The 20,867-nt window shown below is 40.2% G+C and overlaps 1 protein-coding gene across 1 annotated transcript in view; it reads left to right on the forward strand.

Annotated features, from left to right (window-relative positions):
• The window catches only part of MYZAP (myocardial zonula adherens protein), a gene marked incomplete at its 5' end in the record, with an annotated part of 100,595 nt that overhangs the window by 69,193 nt on the left and 10,535 nt on the right, over positions 1-20,867 (forward strand). Inside the window, one exon of the mRNA XM_082649406.1 lies at positions 13,195-13,295. Within this exon, the coding sequence (XP_082505532.1) occupies positions 13,195-13,295 (101 nt within the window). The remainder of the gene's footprint in view (positions 1-13,194; positions 13,296-20,867) is intronic.

Consider the following 20,867-nt stretch of genomic DNA (forward strand, 5'->3'; position numbering starts at 1 on the left):
TTCTTTACCATCTGACTCTCCTCATTCCCCCTTGCTGCTCACCTCTGCTTTTTGGCTCCCATTTTTCTTATTCAGGAATTTTCTTAGCAAGTCTGATAAGCTGTTGATGAACACTGATAACTCCCCACATCTGTGTTGTATGTTATAATTTGCCAAGTATTTTCACATACATTTCTCAATGATCCTCTCAACAACTTTAAGCAAGGCAAGACAAGGATTATTATCTCCATGTTAACCAAAAAAAAGAAAAAGAAAAAAGGCACAGAGAAGGCAGGTGGCTTTTCTCAAGGTCACACAACTTAATACCAGAGCCAGGCTGAGAGACGGACTCCTCATTCCAGGTGACTTAATTTCACCTGGAACTTTTAAGATATTTAGTATTCCTGACTTTCTGGTCTTTTGAAAGGCATTTTGGGGATTTTGTGGAGGTTCTAGGGAAGGAAATTATGAAGTTGGAAGAACCTTAAAAGCTTCGGTGTTACTAGAAGGGGAAGCCTTCTGTTTTCTCTGAAGACTATTTATTAAGAACTTGGCATTGAGCCTCTTCCTTTTGAGCCTCCGTGAATCTCTCCTTGTCTGTGCCCCGCTTGTAGTCCCTCCCGGGTGAGAGACAGCCCAGGAGAGAATAATAAAATAAGAAGACAGGAAAGTAATGACAGTCATTAAGCTCCTAGTGTGTGTTGGGCACTTTTACTTTGCATATCTTTTGTATAACCTAGAGGTTAAGAGTGGAATCAGACTTGCCCAAATTTGAATGCTAGATCTGCTTATTAGCTGGCTGACCCTAGGTAAGTTTCTTAGAATTAGAAATTGAGGATGAAAACTGTACCTGCCTGTGTGTTCGTGCGATGAGAGTGCATACAAAGTGCCTGACGTGCCTAAGCACCCCATCATTTTCTCTTTATTAAGAGCGATGCCCTATGAGTTAGATTATGTTTCCTCCATTTTGTAGCTGGAGAAACTGAGGTTCAGGGATGTTAAGGAATCTGCCCAAGGTGACTGTTAGAAATGGGTAAGCCTGAGCTCTTAACCACCACGTTTGTAGGGATGGGGAGCAGTGTCATTCTTTACTCTGTGTGGTGGTGGGGCTGCCTATAAAAGTCGTAAGCAGAAGTCCCTCGTGGCCCATGGGGTCCTGGCAGCAGACTCAAAGCCCAGGAATCTCAGTGTCCTGACAGCTGAGTAAGTGGACACTTGTCTTGTCCCACTGTTTTCCCCTCTGCAGTCACTGAGTCCACCTCCAGCTTTATGAATGGACATTTCTGTTTCTAAGACTGCCCTCTGAAATCACAGCTCTCTGTGGGAGGAATCATACTTTCCCAGTGAGAGTCAGAGAGTGAGTGTCCTGGTGAAAGTCATGGGTCCCAAGAGAGTCTGGTTCCAGGAGGGAGAAAAGAGACGCCAACAGGAGAGGCAGCAGGTTACCCAAGACAGTGCCCACCCCTCTCCCCTTCCCCTGGCTGTGCTACTCAGGCCTCCTGGGAGATTAGGAAATGTCCAAGGGGTACTCTGCATTGAGAAGAGCCTTCCTTACACATACGTGTGCTTTGTTTAATCTTATTAAATTCCTTTCTTTTCTTAGTTTAGGTTGCCCAGACTCCGAGATGTGGATATGAGTCCACTAGTTTATTTGGGAGGTGATCCCAGGAAGCCCCAGTGGGAGAGGGGAGAAATGAGTCAGGGAAAGGTCGAAGGCCAATAATGGGTGCCTTACAGAGGTTACCACTGTGGAAAGCTGCTGCTCCCTTAACCTGGGCATCTCTGGAAGATGATGTGCACTGGCCTCTGAGTTACCCTTACCAAAAGGTCAGAAAGCTAGGGCATTTATCCATTAACTCCCATCAGTAGCTGGTGAGGGCGGCTCCTGGGGGTGTGTGGCAATTCTGGCCTGCTCTGGGCAGAGCCAACTGGGCTCCAGGGGGCAGAGGAAGCCCCAGGGAAAGAGTCACAAGTGGCATGCCAGGAAATGGTGAGTGTCCAGAGCATATGGGTGCGTCTGGCTGTGTCTGCTATGTATATCCAATAAGCCATTCAAAAATGGTTTGAAAACCATCATTCCTTGAGCATTTAAATATTGATTATAAATTTGGTTGATTAGACTATTTAAATTCTACTACAAATTTAGAATGACTAATTCCTTTTGATCATCCACCTTAAACAGCAGATAAAACGTAGACAAAATGTCAAGATTTGATAATACATTTACACTTTAACTTATTCTAAAATATTAAGTATCTTGGGTTTAATTTATTTCTTCATTGTTTGTGTTCTTGGTTTTTAGTATCTTCCGAAGGCCAATTTCCCTTAGTTAACATCATTTTGACACTTTCCAGACAAATGCAGTGATCTTTTAGATTCAAAGGACATGGAATACCTTCTCCGAATAGCTAAGGCTAGAGGATGCCAATTCTTGGACGGACACAATTCTTGCTTTACAATGTAGGACTAGGTAGCTTCAAGGTGATTCAAACTCAGGACCCCTGATCATTGGGAAGCATTGACCTATCTTTAGCACTATTAAAAAGTATGCATTCCTTATTAATATTTTCCCGTTCTTTGTCAGACTAGGTAGAGATTTCACCTCCTAGGAGATGAGGTTGAGTTTGGGTACTTGGTTTTCCTCTTCAGGCTGTGTGAGTAGTTTATGATGTTACAAACACACTGCTGACTGACTCCTTGCTAACTGTGTGTGACCACTGATGCCAGTGAATGTCTGCCCCTCTTTCCACCTTCTTGTTGTATGACCACCAATGCCAAGCAGCCCTTCCAAGGGCCCTCAAGTCCTGGGACGACCTGACTTAAAGTTCCTTTTGTTATTCTTTACTACTCAACACAGAAATCTTATAAACAAACATGTAATTAACACTCTATAAAAGAAACTACATCATCTTATATATTAATGCTTCCTACTTTTAAAAGTTGATGACAAGTTGTAACATATTGTCATCTTTGTTATCTTTCTCTACACTTTATATTAACTTTCCTTTTGAGTGACATCATGAACACAAGGCATTTCTCAGACTCACCTTGCTCCCACAATAATTTTTTCCTTCTCCTCCTAGTTTTTTTTTTTATCTTTATTGGAGTATAATTGCTTTACAATGGTGTGTTAGTTTCTGCTTTATAACAAAGTGAATCAGTTATACATATACATATGTTCCCATATCTCTTCCCTCTTGCGTCTCCCTCCCTCCAACCCTCCCTATCCCACCTCTCCAGGCGGTCACAAAGCACCGAGCTGATCTCCCTGTGCTATGCGGCTGCTTCCCACTAGCTATCTACCTTACGTTTGGTAGTGTATATATGTCCATGCCTCTCTGTCGCTTTGTCACAGCTTACCCTTCCCCCTCCCCATATCCTCAAGTCCATTCTCTAGTAGGTCTGTGTCTTTATTCCTGTCTTACCCCTAGGTTCTTCATGACATTTTTTTCTTAAATTCCATATATATGTTAGCATACGGTATTTGTCTTTCTCTTTCTGACTTACTTCACTCTGTATGACAGACTCTAGGTCTATCCACCTCATAACAAATAGCTCAATTTCGTTTCTTTTTATGGCTGAGTAATATTCCATTGTATATATGTGCCACATCTTCTTTATCCATTCATCCGATGATGGACACTTAGGTTGTTTCCATCTCCGGGCTATTGTAACTAGAGCTGCAATGAACATTTTGGTACATGACTCTTTTTGAATTATGGTTTTCTCAGGGTATATGCCCAGTAGTGGGATTGCTGGGTCATATGGTAGTTCTATTTGTAGTTTTTTAAGGAACCTCCATACTGTTCTCCATAGTGGCTGTACCAATTCACATTGCCACCAGCAGTGCAAGAGTGTTCCCTTTTCTCCACACCCTCTCCAGCATTTACTGTTTGTAGATTTTTTGATGATGGCCATTCTGACTGGTGTGAGATGATATCTCACTGTAGTTTTGATTTGCATTTCTCTAATGATTAGTGATGTTGAGCCTTCTTTCATGTGTTTGTTGGCAGTCTGTATATCTTCTTTGGAGAAAAGTCTATTTAGGTCTTCTGCCCATTTTTGGATTGGGAGTATCACAGCTCAGCTGCGGAGAGTTCTGCATTACCTCCCTCACCCGTGTAGCAGGGTTCCTGATGTTTGTGGAGTCATTCGTGCTGTATGGCAACAACAGGCGTTTCAGATTGTCCTCATTTTTGTCCTGTCCCTAGATACGATATTGGCTTGTCTCCGAGGAGCCCTGGGTTGTTTTAGTGGAGAGGTATACGGCGGGCTATCTGGGCATGAGTGTTGGTAGTAGGCTAAAGTGCTGTGCCTACTGTTAGGCCCATTTTATTTGTTTTGTTTTGTTAATTTATTTTTTATTAAAGTATAGCTGAATTACAGTTTTGTGTTAATTACTGCTGTACAGCAAAGTGACTCAGTTATACATATATATACATTCTTTTTCATATTCTTTTCCATTATGGTTTATCACAGAATACTGAATATAGTTTCCTGTGCTATACAGTACAACCTTGTTGTTTAAGGCCCATTTTAGTACTGACGGAACTAAATTACTGGGGAAAATGTTTCTTTTTACGATTATGAGGTTGCACTGACATTTTCCAAATTTATCTAATTGTTTTGTTTTACAATACAGGGTTCTGTTGGCCATGAAGAATTTCTATTATGTTGACCTATTCTAAAACCAGGACTTTTTATACCTTGACATTCCATCCCCTGCCTTAAACCATAATGATGCCAGTGGTGGTGTTTCGGGTATCTCTGAAAAGTTTTGGTGGACAGAGCTGGTAACCTCCTATATCCCATCTTATTAATAAAGTAGCTACCCTCTGTTAAGGGCCTAACTGCAGACTCTGGAGCTAGACTGCCTGAGTTCCAATGTCGGCTCTGTCACTTACTAGTTATGTGGTCTGGAGCAAGTTACTTAACTGCTCTGTGTCTTAGTTTGCTAAGGGAGTCCTCTCCACAGAGTTGTTATGAAGACTAAATTAGTTAACACTAAGTGATTAGAAAAGTACATGGCTCACAGTAAATGCCATGTCTTTACTGTTTCTTCAATGGCTAGGTCCCAGGAACTCCTTTTATTGTTAATGATATATGTATTTCCTCTTTGTCCTTCTCGTCCTCCTCCTTCTTTTAAATAGAAAATGTAGGTGATTTTGGTCCCTGAAATCATCATTTGTACTTACCAGTGCTAAAACTCATTCTATTTTGCTACTCCCACCCCCATCAGATCCCTAGAAGTTTGTGCTAGCCTGGCCCCATCAGACTACGTTTTCATCAACTGATTCAAAAATCTGTCTGATGTGAAAATATGCCCATTCTATTTTTTTTCCAAATAACTTTTTATTCACTCATCTCTTGAAGAACTATCCCATCCCCTATTTCCAATATAGAAAATTTTATTATAATAAAATTATGAGTGTCTATCTTCATAAGGTTGATCAGCTTTCTAAATCTGAACAGATTCCATTTCAATTTTCTCTGCTGAAAATTCTCACCTTACAGCTCAAGGAGTCTTGGTTTTGTCCATCTTGCATTTAATGTGTGTTGTGTTGCACATAAACCTCTCAGTGTGTCTGCTGTGCATTCCTGGGTCAGTTATGAATTTTCCGTGTAATGCTAGGGCGGCAGCACCAGGCACCATGTACGAGTTTTCCTGGACATGCATTCTTGTCTAGTGCATGTGTTACAGCCCCGGCTGCTCCCTCCCCTGGGCCTGAGGGAGCTGGGGGAGGAGGCAGCTGCCATTCATTTGACATAATTTCCCCAAAATGCCAAGAGGTGCCATACCAGGTCCTTCTTTTCGGGAAGGCGCACAGCCTCCCAAGCCCCCGGGTGGTCTGTATTTCACAGCTCAACACAAGGTGGTGGTATTTGAAAGGAAAACCCTGGAACCTGATTCTCGGTCCTGGAAGCAATCTCTTCCCCAGCACAGGCCAGGCGGCCAGCTGAGGCTGCTCTTTAGTCATAGTCGGCAAGACTCAGAGTGGAGTGTCCTTGCTTTCCTGTATCAAGGCCTGTCCTTTTTTTAAGTATTTCTGTCGTCCCTCTCTAATTTCCTCCTAGTGCCCATATTCAGGCTCTCATCATCTTTTTTTCTGTCTTGTCAACCTTGTATTAATTCATGTAAATAAAGCTGCATCTTTTTAAAGCGTGCGGTGACAAATGTGAACTAGACATACTGTGGTGATCATTTTGCAGTGTGTACAGATACCAAGTCGTTACGTTGTACAGCTGAAACTAAAATAATGTCAATTAAACCTAAATTTTAAAAAGTATATAATTTAATGAATTTTGACAGTTGTATATACCTGTGAAACCACCACTGCAGTCAAGGTATAGAACATTTCCATCATTCCCCAAAGACCTCTCTGTTTCCCTTTTGCAGTCCATCTCTCCATTCACCCCTAGGCAACCAAGGATCTTTTTTGGACTTGCTTGCATTTTGTATAAATGGAATCATATAGTTGTGTGTTCTTTTGTGTCTAGCTAGCTTCTTTCACTCAGCATAAGGATTTGAGATATATCCATGTTATATGCATTCTTTTTTGTGGCAGAATATTTTTTATTAAGATTCCACAGTTTATTTCTCTATTCTCCTGTTGATACACATTTGGGTTGTTTCCAGTTTGGGGCGATTGTGAATAAAGCTGCTGTGAACATTACAAGTCATTATGTGGACACATGGTTTATTCCTGTTGGGTAAATTCCTAGTAATGGAATGGCTGGGATGTATGGTAGATATAGGTTTAACTTTTTTTTTTTTTGCGGTACGCGGGCCTCTCACTGCTGTGGCCTCTCCCGTTGCGGAGCACAGGCTCCAGACACGCAGGCTCAGCGGCCATGGATCACGGGCCCAGCTCCTCCGCGGCATGTGGGATCTTCCCAGACCGGGGCACGAACCCGCGTCCCCTGCATCGGCAGGCGGACTCTCAACCACTGCGCCACCAGGGAAGCCCTGTCAGTCTTTTTAATGTAGCCATTCTAGAGGGTGTGTGGTGGTATCTCATTGTGGTTTTTATTTGCATTTCCATGGTCACTAGCAATGCTGAGTGTGCTTTAAATGCTTACTGGCCATTTGTATATATTCTTTTTTGAAGTGTCTGTTCAAATCTTTGGCCCATTATTTTACTGAGTTTTTACTTTTCTTATTTACTGAGTTGCTAAGAGTTCTTTATGTATTCTGGATACCAGTTCTTTGTCAGATATATGTACTGTGAATATTTTCTCCCATATCATGACCTGCTTTTTCATCTTCTTTTCAATTTAGATCTAAGATCCATTTGGAGTTAATTTTTGTGTTTTGTGTGAAGTAAGGATTGATATTCTTTTTTTCACCATAGCTATCCAACTGTTTCCTTTTAATGTCTCCTTAATTTCTGATATTGATCATTTGTCCCCTTTCCCCCTTCTTTGATCAGTCTAGCTAGAGTGTTATCAATTTGTTGTTTTAAAAAAATTAAAATAGCTTTTGGCTTTGTTGATATTCTCTATTATCTGTTTTCTGTTTTATTGAGTTTTGCTCTGATATTTATATTCCCTGCCTTCTAATTATTTTGGTATTACTTTGCTCTTCTTTTTCTAGCTTCTTGAGGTAGACCTTAGGTCACTGATTTTAGTCCTTTCTTTTTAAATATAAGCCTTTAAAGCTCTAACTGTCCCTCTGAGCTCTGCTTCAGCTGCAACCTACAAGTTTTGATATGCTGTATTCAGCATATCAAAATGTTTTCTAATTTCCTTTGAGATTCTTCTTTGACTTACGGATTATTTAGAAGTGTGTTTAACTTCCAAATATTTGAGGTGTTCTTAAGTATCTTATTGATTTTGATTTCTAATTTGCCATGGTCCTAGATGATGCTTTGTATGGTTTTCATTCTGTTAAATTTATTGAGAATTGTTTTATGGCTCAGCATATGCTTTCTCTTGGTTGAATATTGTAAAAAAAAAAAAAAGAGAGAAAAAAGTCTTCTGCTCTTTTTTTGTGTTCTATAAATAATAAGATTTAGGTCGTTGATAATGTTTATTTATGATTTTACTGGGTTTTGTATAATTGTTCTATTGCTGAGAGAGGGGTATTAAAATTCCTTGCTATGGCTTTAGACTGTCTCTTTGTTTAATTTTGTTATTTTTTTACTTCATATATCCTGAAGCTTTGTTATTAGGTACATAATTTTTGATTGTTGTGTTTTGGAGATGAATTGATCTCATTATTATGAAATGGTGGTCACTACCTTTGTTCATACTCTTTGTCTTGAAGTCTATTTCATCTGGTATTAATATTACCCTTTCTGCCCTCTTATGTTTACTGTTTGTATGGTATATCTTTTTCCATCCACTTATTTTTAACTGATCTGTGTCTCTCTATTTAAGGTAAATATTCAATACATCTCCTATTGACAATACGTAGTTAGGTCTTGGTTTTTTTTTATATATTCTGATATTCTGTCTTATATTGAAGTATACTGTCCATTGACAATTATTATTGATATAGCTCAATTTATTTAGGTCTGCCATTTTATTATTATTATTTGATTACTTTTTATTTTATTTCATTTTATTATTTTATTTTTGGCTGCGTTGGGTCTTTGTTGCTGTGCGATGGCTTCTCTTGTTGCGGAGCACGGGCTCTAGGTGCACGAGCTTCAGTAGTTGTGGCCCACGGGCTTAGTTGCTCTGCGGCATGTGGGATCTTCCCGGACCAGGGCTCGAACCCCTGTCCCCTGCATTGGCAGGTGGATTCTTAACCACTGTGTCACAAGGGAAGTCCCTATCATTTGTTTTCTATTTAGTCCCTCTGGTTTGTTTTCTTGGTCTTGTTCCCCTCTCTTGCATTCTTTTGGGTTATTCCAGTATTTTTTAGAATTCCATTTTAATTTATCTATTGGCATTTTCTGTGTCTTTAATATTTTAGTGATTGCTCTAGGTATTACAATATACTTCATTATGTGTTCACAGTTCACTTAGAGGTAATATTGTACCATTTCATGAAAAATGTAGAAGTCTTTTAATGATAAGGTCCATCTACCCCTTCCCCTGCTGTTAGTTATCTCATGTATTGTATCTTATATATACTATAAACCCACAGTACATTGTTATAGTTTTTAACAGTCATAGGTATTTTAGAGAAATTAAGAGAAAATAATCATCTTTTATGTTTACTCATATAGTATTTATTTCTGATGTTCTTTACTCGTTTCTGAAAATCTGAGTTTCTTTCTAGTATCTCTCTTCAGCCCGAAGAACTTTTATTTAGCATTTTGTATAGAGCAGGCCAGCTGGGGACAAATTCACTTAGTTTTTCTTATTTTAAAGTAAGGCCTCTAGTTCACCTTCATTACTAAAATATATAGAGTTCTAGTTTGACAGTTTCTTTCTTTTAGTACTCACTCCCTTTTGGCTTTTGTAGTTTTTGATGAGCAACTTTTGGTAATTCAAATTATCGTTCCCCTATATGTAACAGGATGGCTTTCAAGGTTTTTCTTTGTGTTTTTCAGTAGTTTGACTCTGATTTGCCAAGGTATGCTTCTCTTTGAATTTATTCTGTCTGGGTTTGCTGAGATTCTTGAATTTATATACTTATGTCTTTCACCAAATATGGGAAAATTTCAGGCATTATTTCTTTTCTCCCCCCGCCCCCTCAAAAAGTATCTGGAGATGTAAGTGCTTTTCTTTCTTTCTTTTTTCCTAGCCATTATTTCTTTGAATATTTTTTTCTCAAGTTTCTCCCTTCTTTCCTTCTGTGATTCCAGCATCTCTATGTTAGGCTTTTAGAAATTGTCCCACAGTTCCATGAAGTTCCATTTATTATTTTCAACATTTTCTTTATCTTATTTTGATTGATTTCTATTAATGTGTCTCTGTGTCCTCAAGTTTACTACTGACTCCTTCCTTTGTCATATCCATTCTTTTCTTAAGTCAATCTAGTGACTTTTAAATTTCAGGCATTGTATTTTTCTGTTCTAAAGTTACCATTTTATATTTATATTTTCTATTTCTTTCTGGTTTTTTTTTTTTTTTTTTCTCCTTCATCAGTGATGTAAAGGAAAATAGGCTTGTGATTGTTTTAAAAGGTAAAGAGTCTGGTTAGACTCAATTGCACCCTGCCATAATGTAGTGGGTGATGGCTTAGATCTCAGTTCAGTTCTTTACGCCTTGGCTGCATACTTCTTTTACTTTGCCCCACACATACGTGATTCAGGGGTCTGCCAGAGACTCGAACTGAGTTTATATACAGAATTCAGAACTTCAGTCTTCTCTGACCCTTCCTTTTTGGCTTCCCCCTTACTCTTGGTAACCATGGTTATTCTTCTATCCTGTAGACTCCTACTGGTTTTCTTCTACCAGAAAGATGATTTTTCTATTGAATTTTTACTGTGTCTGTGCTGCCAGCACCATGACTGTACTGCCCTTGGGCAAAGCTGCAAACAAAAACAAATGAATCACAGAGAACCCATTCAGTGCTTGTCATTTGCTCCAAGCTTTACCTCCCCTCTAAAACTTGCCCATCCTTGTTGAGTCTTTAAAGACCTCAGCAGTTATCTTTTGTCCAAGGTTGATAGCTGTTCTTTGAAGGAGGATCTATTCATTATGAGCTTACTCCTATATACTTGAAGTGCAGCTCTCACTCTACCTGGAAAATTGCAATGACCTCCTTGATTGATCTTCCTTGCCTATAGTTTTATTTCCTTCCAGTATAATTTCCACTCAGAGCCCAAGTGTTTGAAATAAAATCTTGACCTTGGTCTTATAGGATTGTATGTAGAGTCTTGGTAATGGCATACATAGTCCTTTATAACCAACTCCTGCCCTCCTGTATACTGCAGTCAGGTGCCTGTTCTCAATCTGGTATGTTTCCATAATTCTGGATTACTTACCCTTTTGTTTCCCTTACTCTCTTCCCCTTGCATAATTCCAGGAAATCTTCACAGACAATTCAGTCCTTTTCCCGATTTTGAATTAGGCATCCCCTCTGAATCACCCCATAATATTCTCTAGGTCCCTCTGGCATGGGACTTGTGACTTTGTTCTGTGATTTTCTGCTTAGGTGTCTCTACCTGCAAAAGACTGAGCTCCTCAAAGGCTGCAAATCACGACCTATTTCTTTAACTGCCAATATCCTCCCCCTACCTGATTTTACATGCTACCTGATACATACTCAGGGTTTTATTGTTTTTTTGTTTTTAACTGATAGTATTACATTTCTAAGCGTATAAGTTTTTGTATCAGTGCTTCAGTGGATAGCTGATGCGTACACATAGAGTTCCTCTGGAATAGAACAAAGGAATTGGGGCTACCAGTACACTATTCACTGTATACCAGTTGGGGCACGCTTGCTAACCTTGTCTTTTATGCCCCCTAACTATAGGAACTCAGCCCAGCATTTTAAGAAATCCTCATGATTAAAGTCTACATTAAGAAAGGATAAAACAGTAGGATTGCTGAAGCTTGTTAATAGGCAGGCCTCTTCTGCCTTTCTCTTTCCATATGAATGGAAGAGTTCAAATATTTTCAGTGAAGCTGTGTGTGTGTGTGTAAATGGTGAGGAACCCCTGGCAGTTAGCCAGCACCATTCTCCCATACTGAGCACCAGGTGACAGATGCAGAGCCCACAGATCTGTCATGGCTTGTTAGCTGCTAGGGAACCTGGAATGCATTCTCTTCCTTTATACTGTTTCCCATTTATCGGAAGGGATTCCTAGACCTTTACATCCTGCAGAACATGAGTTTGTACCAGAGCTGCTGCTTTGCACCTTGGTATCAGACATTTAGAGCAGGAGCTCTTTCAAAACAAATGAGGTTCTGTTTCCAAAGAACTTCTCAACTTTCATGTGCTGTCTAGTGTCTTGGAATACAGTGCCTTAGCTTCAGCTCCAACTTAAAAAGAAAAGACAAATGCTTAATTTGTTTCTAGTTATGCAAATAAAATGCTCATTTTAAAAGCATATATACATTTATTCAATAATAAATTTATCTTGCGTCTGCTACATACATGCTCTGATAATACAGCCAGAAAGATAGTTACGGTCACTGCCTCATGAAAATTTAGTCTAGTATTACAGAAAATATATAGAATAACTTAAAAAAAATCCAAAAATCTCTGAATTTTTTTAAATGTGTCTTTTTGGCCTTTGGATTTTAAGCACCAGCACTTCATCTATCTTTTTAAATTTAATTAATTAACTTATTTTTGGTTGCATTGGGTCTTTGTTGCTGCATGCGGGCTTTTCTCTAGTTGCGGCGAGTGGAGGCTACTCTCTGTTGTGGTGTGCGGGCTTCTCATTGTGGTGGCTTCTCTTGCTTTGGAGCACGGGCTCTAGGCGCGTGGGCTTCAGCAGCTGTGACATGCAGGCTCTAGAGCGCAGGCTCACTAGTTGTGGTGCACGGGCTTAGCTGCTCTGTGGCATGTGGGACCTTCCCGGACCAGGGCTCGAACCCGTGTCGCCTGCATTGGCAGGCAGATTCTTAACCACTGTGCCACGAGGGAAGTCCAACACTTCATCTATTTTCATTTCAAAACCCTCAACACTCTTGCTCCCTTGTCCTTCATTTCCCCACGGGGCAAATTTCCAATTCCTGAGCATCTAATCATCAACCTATGTAATGTTTGGCTCTGGCCTGAAAAGAAACTATTTAGAATGCTAATTTTAATCCCAAGGAACTTGTTCTACTTTATATGTTTGAGATTCTGAATTCTCCACACCTATGAAATACTAATTATTAAGTTACAGAGGTATTTCCCAGTAAATTAATAGACTTACTCATTTTATAGTTTAATGAGGGAGTATTAAAACATGAGCTGTACCTTATTTATAATTGCAGAAAAAGTGATAAACATCTAAATGCCACCAATAAGAGACTAGTTAAATAAATAATGTAGATCCATACAATGGAATGCTATGAACCCGTTAAAATAATTTGTTAACATAAAAAGAAAACTAATAAACATGGAAAGAGTCACAACAAATTGTTGAGTGGGGAAAAGCAGCAAATAATGGTATAGAGTAGGATATTTTGTTTCCATTTTATCTGTAAGGATTCAATCAATGTATTTCTTCAATTCCTACTGTGTAAGAGGCGCTTAATAAATACATTGTGATAGATGTCTGTGTCTAGGGGGAAATCCAGATAATACATATAAATTGTATCATACGTATTTGTGGGGGAACGTAATTGCTTTACTGAAAGTACTTTTTTCCTCATCTCTAGAATAATGAACTACAAAGCAGGTTGGACTATTTAATAGAAACCCAGCCCAAGACTGAAGTGGAAACCAGAGAGGTTGGAGTGGGCTGTGATCTTCTACCCAGGTATTTAAGAATTTCCTGGTTTTCCAACTCAAATTCCCCTTTGACTTAAGAAAATACTTTCCTGGGCTGTTATTCCCAGAATTGCACTCTCTCTAAAGTACTTCTGCAAAGAAAAGTCGTGGCTGCTGAGGGTCTGACTGGCTTCTGCAGAGTGGGGAGATTGTGCAGGGCACAAGGGGTGGAGAAGGAGAGACCTGGGGAAGCCACTTCAGAGAGAGATGGGCCCTATCAGCGAATGCATGCATCTGGTCCTTCATTTATTCATTCATTTGCTCATTCAACAAATATCTGTTGAGTACCTTCCCTGTGCCAGACAGTGATGATAGAGAGAGGAATGAGATTGGGTTCCTGCCCCAGAGTGCAGTCTGCAAGAGAAGTCAGACAGGCAGGCAGACATTTTCAATGATGTGCTTTAGTAACAGAGGAGGGAGGCTCTAAACCTTGAACAAGATCTGTCTGTTCCCCAGTACTGTAACAGAGTGTTGTCAAGCATTGGACCAGATTCAGAAATACATGATCCGCTTCAGTCATGAGCAGATAAACAGTAACTATAACCTGGTTTGTTCAGTTGCATTTCTGAGCTAGAGGACAGAGCCATGTGTTATTAAGCTGCTCACAAGCCCAGTACCTGGGTCTCTCCATAGTCAGATCAGCGAGACCCAGTAACCAACCCACTGTCTCTAGGTGCTCAAAACTGTGCTTGGCCCAAACAGGACAGAAAACAAGTTTATAACAAGGCCACTGATGGTACATAGCTTGTGACTGAGGTAACCAAAGTCACAAAGGGCCTCATACGCTGTGCGTGGGAAGGTGTATTTTTATGTGACTAGGGGCATTTGTGTGTGTGTCATGTTAGACATTAGTAGGTCAGAAAAATGTAGGCTCCGGGCCTTGAATGGTTACATGGGTGGGAAACAGGGATGAGCTGATCGCCAGACTGGGCTGTAGAAGACCTGGTTCTCATCCTTGAGGTTAGTAGTCGCAGGATGTGTTCAGGCTGGTCTCTCTTTGCTGAGGCCTCTGTTTCCCAATCTGTTAAGTCAGTTGACTAGGTGACTTCTCAGCTCTAACCAGCTCTAACATTGAGGAACAATGTCTCATCTCCTTCCCTATTTTATTCATTACTGATGTCTTTTTTGTTCATTAAAGTGAGCCACTTGCCATTCTCAAAGTATTTACCAAAAGCAGGATTAAGCTTTTTTTTTTTTTGACATTATTCTCATTTATGGTGCTTGCTTTTTGGTAAAAACAAGGCTATTTTATCATTCTGATGTCATTAACAGAAAATGTTTATTTAAAAAAAGAAGGAAAAAGAATGTGTAAATAGACTCCAGGTCTCATCAATGCAGGGGACAAAGTAATTGATAAAAATAGGACCCAAAAGAATGACTGATCATGTCCAGGCACAACTTTTAAAATATAAATAGTTTGGCTATTTTCCTCCTTTTTTATTCTTCAAGAACCAAGTGGTTTAGTTCCCTCTAATTGCCCACATAATAAATCTTATTTGGTTAAGACGGGTACAAAACTACGTCTGAAACCAATAAATTGTTTGTATTCTAATTCCCACATTTTGGCTTAAAGCAAGGTTTTCAATTTGTATGCCGAGGGATAGCCTGAAGCAAACTTTTACGGCTAAGTTATGAAACCACAAAGTGGTTTTCATAATGGAAGTGCTGACAGACCCTTAACTTACGGCCACGCTGAACTTGGAAGCCACTTTAGTATCTAAAAGCAGCTTTTCCATAAATGTAACATTTGGTTTCCCCCAGGATCCATCTTAGCACTTTAACTACCTGGGTCAATCAGCAGAGGAAATGAAAACTACGTATCCACATTTCCGAAAAGGCAAAGTAATATTTCATTTGTTTCCTCACAAATATTTATGAAGTGCCTACTATGTGACAGGCGCTGTGCACGTCTGGGTGGCGAGGAGCACAGCATCTTGAGAGGTGATTCAGGCAGTGGTTTTCCACCTGTGCTTTTTGGAACTGCGTGCTCTGTGCTAGGGCTCCGGGAGGGGCCTCCAGGGCTGAGGAGGTGAGCAAGGACCTGGCCTGTGGGGGACCTTCCCCCCTCAAAAAAACAACCTGACAAACTCAGCTTTTAGTGTGTTTTATATGTTAGATTCCAAGTGAGATTTTGCTTGAATAAAAGAGCTCTGTGGTCAAAATCAAATTAGAACCCCCTGACCTAGTTTAATCTCCCTGTTTTAGAGACACCAAAATTGAGGCCCAGAACTAGAAGCCACACAGCCAGGATTTGAACCATACCTTTGGAGTCCTGGTATGGCACATCTGTAGTTTTAAAATACTCAATAGAGAGCTGCTAAATTGTGTCACGTCTGTTCTAATACAATTCCTGGTCCTCACCTGGACTTCAGACTTGCATCTAACTAATAAGAAGATTCCACGGTGTTTTCCAGAATATTTTAAAAACAGGCTCCAGAAAAGTAATGAATTTAAGCCTCAGTTATGCAGATGAGTTTTGTTCTTACTCCCCTGTTCTCCTGCAGAGAACTTGGCAGTGCAGTCCAGTTGGGAAGGCTCAGGCTGTGGGTTCCCTGCCCAGTCAGCTGCTGGGCAAGTTACTCAGTCTCTCTTAAACCTCTGTGATTTCATCCTTAAAATGGGAATGAAGATGACAATATCAAATCTTATAGGGCTGTGAAGAGGATTAAATGAAAACACATATATAAAGCATTTAGCATGGTAACTGGACCAAAGTTAGGAACTTAATAAATAATAGCTAGTATCCCTATTATCCAAATCAAAACTCTGATTTTACACGTAAGACACTGGATCAAGTATTTTTTAAAAATTTTATTGGAATATAGTTGATTTACAATGTTGTGTTAATTTCAGGTGTACAGCAGTTATATATACATATATTCATTCTTTTTCAGATTCTCTTCTCATACAGGTTATCACATAATATGGAGTAGAGTACCCTGTGCTATATAGTAGGTCCTTGTTGGTTATCTGTCTTACATGTAGTAGTGTGTGTATGTTCATCCCAAGATCCTGATTTATCCCTTCTGCCCACATTTCCCTTTTGGTAACCATAAGTTTTCAATATCTGTAAGTCTGTTTCTGTTTTGTAAATAAGTTCATCTGTATCATTTTTAAAAATTAGATTCCACATGAGTGATATCATATATTTGTCTTTCTCTGACTTCACTTAGTATGAAAATCTCTAGGTCCATCCATGTTGCTGCAAATGGCATAGGTTCATTCTTTTTTATGGCTGAGTAATATTCCATTGTATATATGTACCACACCTTCTTTATCCATTCCTCTGTTGATGAACATTTAGGTTGCTTCCATGTCTTGGCTGTTGTAAATAGTGCTGCAATGAACACTGGGGTGCACATATCTTTTTGAATTATGGTTTTCTCCAGATATATGCCCAGGAGTGGGATTGCTGGGTCATATGGTAGTCCTATTTTTAGTTTTGTAAGGAATGTCCATACTGTTTTCTATAGTTGTTGTACCAATTTACATTCCCACCAACACAGTATAGGAGGATTTCCTTTCCTCCACACTCTCTTCAGCATTTATTGTTCGTACACTTTGATGATGGCCATTCTGACTGGTGTGAAATGTCACTGTAGTTTTGATTTGCATTTCTCTGACAATTAGTGATCACATGAGTGATCTTTTCATGTGCTTTTTGGCCATCTGTATGTCTTCTTTGGAGAAATGTCTATTTAGGTCTTCTCGTTTTTTGATTGGGTTGTTTTTTTTGACACAGAGTTGCATGAGCCGTTTGTATATTTTGGAGATTAATCCCTTGTCGATTGCTTTGTTTGCAAATATTTTCTCCCATTCTGTGGGTTGTCTTTTCATTTTGTTCATGGTTTCCTTTGCTGTGCAGAAGCTTTTAAGTTTAATTTGGTCTCATTTGTTTATTTTTTTAAATTTTCATTACTCTAGGAGGTAGATCCAAAAAGATATTGCTGTGATTTACGATTTATGTCAAAGAGTGTTCTGCCTGTGTTTTCCTCTAAGAGTTTTATAGTGTCCAGCCTTACATTTAGGTCTTTGATCCATTTTGGGTTTATTTTTGTGTATGGTGTTAGAGAATGTTCTAATTTCATTCTTTTACATGTAGCTGCCCAGTTTTCCCAGCACCACTTACTGAAGAGACTGTCTTTTTCTCCACTATACATTCTTGCTTCCTTTTCATAGGTTAGTTGACCATAGGTGTGTGGGTTTATTTCTAGGCTTTCTATCCTGTTCCAGACACTGTATCAAATATAAGTAAATTTGAGTGTGCTATGACATTAACTTATTTATTCTGGTGGCTGTTAAGTGATTTCATTAAATGGATTGATAGCTTAATCAAGTGGATAGTGCTTCAGTATGTATGGAGCTCTTCAATTAAACTATTAGTGGTTTGGAACCCTCTGGACACTCTGGAAGCCCCAGTGATTGATGAGGTCTCTGTCAGCTGTGACATCAGAGGCATCCCAGTGTGTTCCAGGCACTGGGCACAAAGCCCAGTACTCCTGTAAAGCAGTATGGCACCTACGACCCATTTCTCCATATACCTGCAAGTCTTACATGGTATGCTACTGCTAATAGCATTTGACTTACAATTAGAGCTGCTCTATTTTTATGTGCTCCTGAAAAACTTTGAAATCAGCCTTTTCTTATAGAGCCATTAAGCCCCTTGTATTACCCTGTCCCCTTCCCTAACCACTTTCCCTGTCCCTGCCAGCACTGTGCACTCCTGTGGACAAGAACCCTAGGTTCCCATCCCCTACTCTAGCATTTTCCTGATGCTCAATAAACATTCACTGGCAGAATGAATGACAGGTCCACACCAAGTGAGAAAGGACTTTAACGAGGCAATTCTTGCTTACGTTTTGCTTCTTAGTGTTTATTCTCTCTCTCCTCACTAGAAGGTAAGCTCCATGAGGGCAGGGATTTACATCTATGTCACTAACTGCAGTCTTCCTGGGACTGACTTAAGAGCAGGGCCTCACACCAGGCAGGCCCTCAATCAATATTTGTTGAATGGAGCCATCTCACTGTAGCATTTGATGGTTCTTCCTAAGCAGAAGAATATCTGCTTCCTGTGGGACTCTCCTCTCCTGGTTCCTTCCCTACTTCCCTGGTCTGTCCTCCATCTTCTTGGATGGCTCCTCTTTCTGCTCCCAGATCCCCACCTTGGGTGCTCCTAAGGGTTCTATCTTGGCAGCACTTGTTCCTGCAAAGATGGCATCCAGTCTCATGGAGTTACCTCTTTCTTCCCTGTGGCTGCGCTGTCAGGTAGTTCAGACCTCTCTCTTGCATACAAGTCCTCATTCCTGGCCGCCTGCTGGGCCCCACTTGATCTTCATACCCACCCTATCCATAGCTGAATATATCATTTTTTCCCATCAAAGTCAGATCCTCTAGTTGTGGTTAAGAGCGGTGGCTTGGAAATTAGACCTGGGTCTGGGTCCTGGATCTGCCTCTTGCTATATCTATAGCTTTGGACAAATCTCTAAGCCCTTTGAATCTATTTCCTTACCAAGAATGGAAGATAGATTTTGACAGTAATTCCTCCTTAAACTTGCTGAGATGATTAAGATAGATACAGGCATAAATTGCCCAGTGTAGTGACCACGTTTGCATATTTCTGTTGATGCCGCCACCACTGCTCCTGTTGCCTAAGCTCAGTATTCTGCAGTCACCTTTGAGCCATGAGTTGCTTTGTCCTGGAATCACTCACTCGTACGGGGCTGGCTTTTTCCTTCGTGACTTGCTTCACACCTCTCCACTCCCACTGCACCAGCCTCCTGGAGACCAGTGTTCTAAGCTACTCAGTCCCATCCCTGCCTCCAGTTTCTTCTCAAATTCTCCCCCTCCTTCATCTCATCTTTGTGTTGCATAGACTTCTGGAAAGCAAGGAGAGAGGGAAGAGGTGCGAAGGCACTCAACCATGATTTCAGGGGCTTTTAAACACCTATTTAAAAGAGAAACTCGAGTTTGATTTGGAAAGTTCAATATATATTAATCAAAGCCATTGAGAGCAATTTTAGGTCAGCTAGCCTTCATTTAAAGAGAAAAGTGGAAAACAAAATATTGAACACCAAAAAAAAAAAAGATTTCTTTCTCTCGCTCCTTAGTGAAACTCAGTTTCCAGCGAACTCATAAATTATGTCTTAATAGGTACAATTTAATGAAAAATATTCCTTGTTGTCTTAAGTGCCCAGTGCATAGTAAGGGTTTTAAAATGCCTACGTTTTCATATTTCTGTTGTAAAACCCAAAACACAAAGTAGCTTTCTGTCAAAGCTTTATTTGCTGCCTCTGCTATTGTTTCCCCCAAGGGAACTGCCCCTTTATGGATTAATAAAAGGTTAACAATAGCCTTAATGTGGCTAGGAAATGGCTGAATTTTCATTCTGGGGTTGAAATTATTTGTGTTCTTAAAAACCCATTGTTTCCTAGTGTTCAACTAAATAAAATACCTCACTTCTTTTTGAAAGGGAGGATATGAGAGCCTGTTTTTGAAACCAGAGGGTTCATCTTTATCAATATTTCTGAATTTTATGGGCTTTCAGGATAGTGTCACCAGAGACTATTTCTGTTCTGTGGCATCTGCACAGGAGTTGGCACAGATTGCCATCTGGCTCCTGCCCCTGGCACTCCACTAAATTACCTGGTCAGGCCACTGAAGAGCCCTGAATTGACAAATCTTGCGGATTCCTCTGTGCCAGGTGAAGGTGACACTGACTCCTTGAAATCCGTCGTCCTCTGGTTCCCTGTGTCATCCATCTGTGTAGTGATAGTTTTGTGCCTGGCCTGAGTGAGCTGCTGAGGTCATGAAGATAAGCAAGATATGGTTTTCACGCTTCATGAAATTATAACTAGCAGAGAATGTATATAGACCAGTGGGTGCAATGAGATGCTTCCAGTAGTGTGTCACAAGCCTCTGTGACAGTCATTTTCAAGGGGAGGAAAGCATGGAAGAAATATTGAATCTCTTGGGGAGAGACATGTGAAGTTTAACATTCCCCCCAAGCTTCTAATACACCCTATTAAGAAGTTGTCTCCCAACCATAGTTGAAAATCACTTCAGGGTAATGGGAGGTATTACTGATGGGAAAGTTTAGCAAAAGTGAACCTTGTGTAAGCAGAAAATTGAGAAGTGCTGCTCAAGGAAACAGAGCACACAGAAAGGAATGATTGATAGTTTCTATCAATCACTGCTGCAGGGAATTGGGGAGACTGTCACAGAGGAGGTGATGTTTGGTTTGAATCTTGGAATATAGGCAGGAATTCATCAGATCAACTTGATGAGGGAAGCATTCAAGGCAGAGGGGACAGGTGAGGATGGCAGAGCTGAGAGGCAGTGTGTAAATGAGAGCTGTGTTTCTTAGCAAGGCCAGGCAGGAGATATAACAGTAGAAGGTGGAGGCCTTTACACCCTGCAGAGGAGTTTAGACTCCATCCAGGAAGCAAGGGGGAGACTTTGGAAAGTTTTAAGAACAGTAATATGGACTTCCCTGGTGGCACAGTGGTTAAGAATCTGCCTGCCAATGCAGGAGACACGGGTTCGAGCCCTGGTCCGGGAAGAT

Source organism: Grampus griseus (genome assembly GCF_964374135.1).
Source record: "Grampus griseus genome assembly, chromosome: 2".
NCBI lineage: Eukaryota > Metazoa > Chordata > Mammalia > Artiodactyla > Delphinidae > Grampus > Grampus griseus.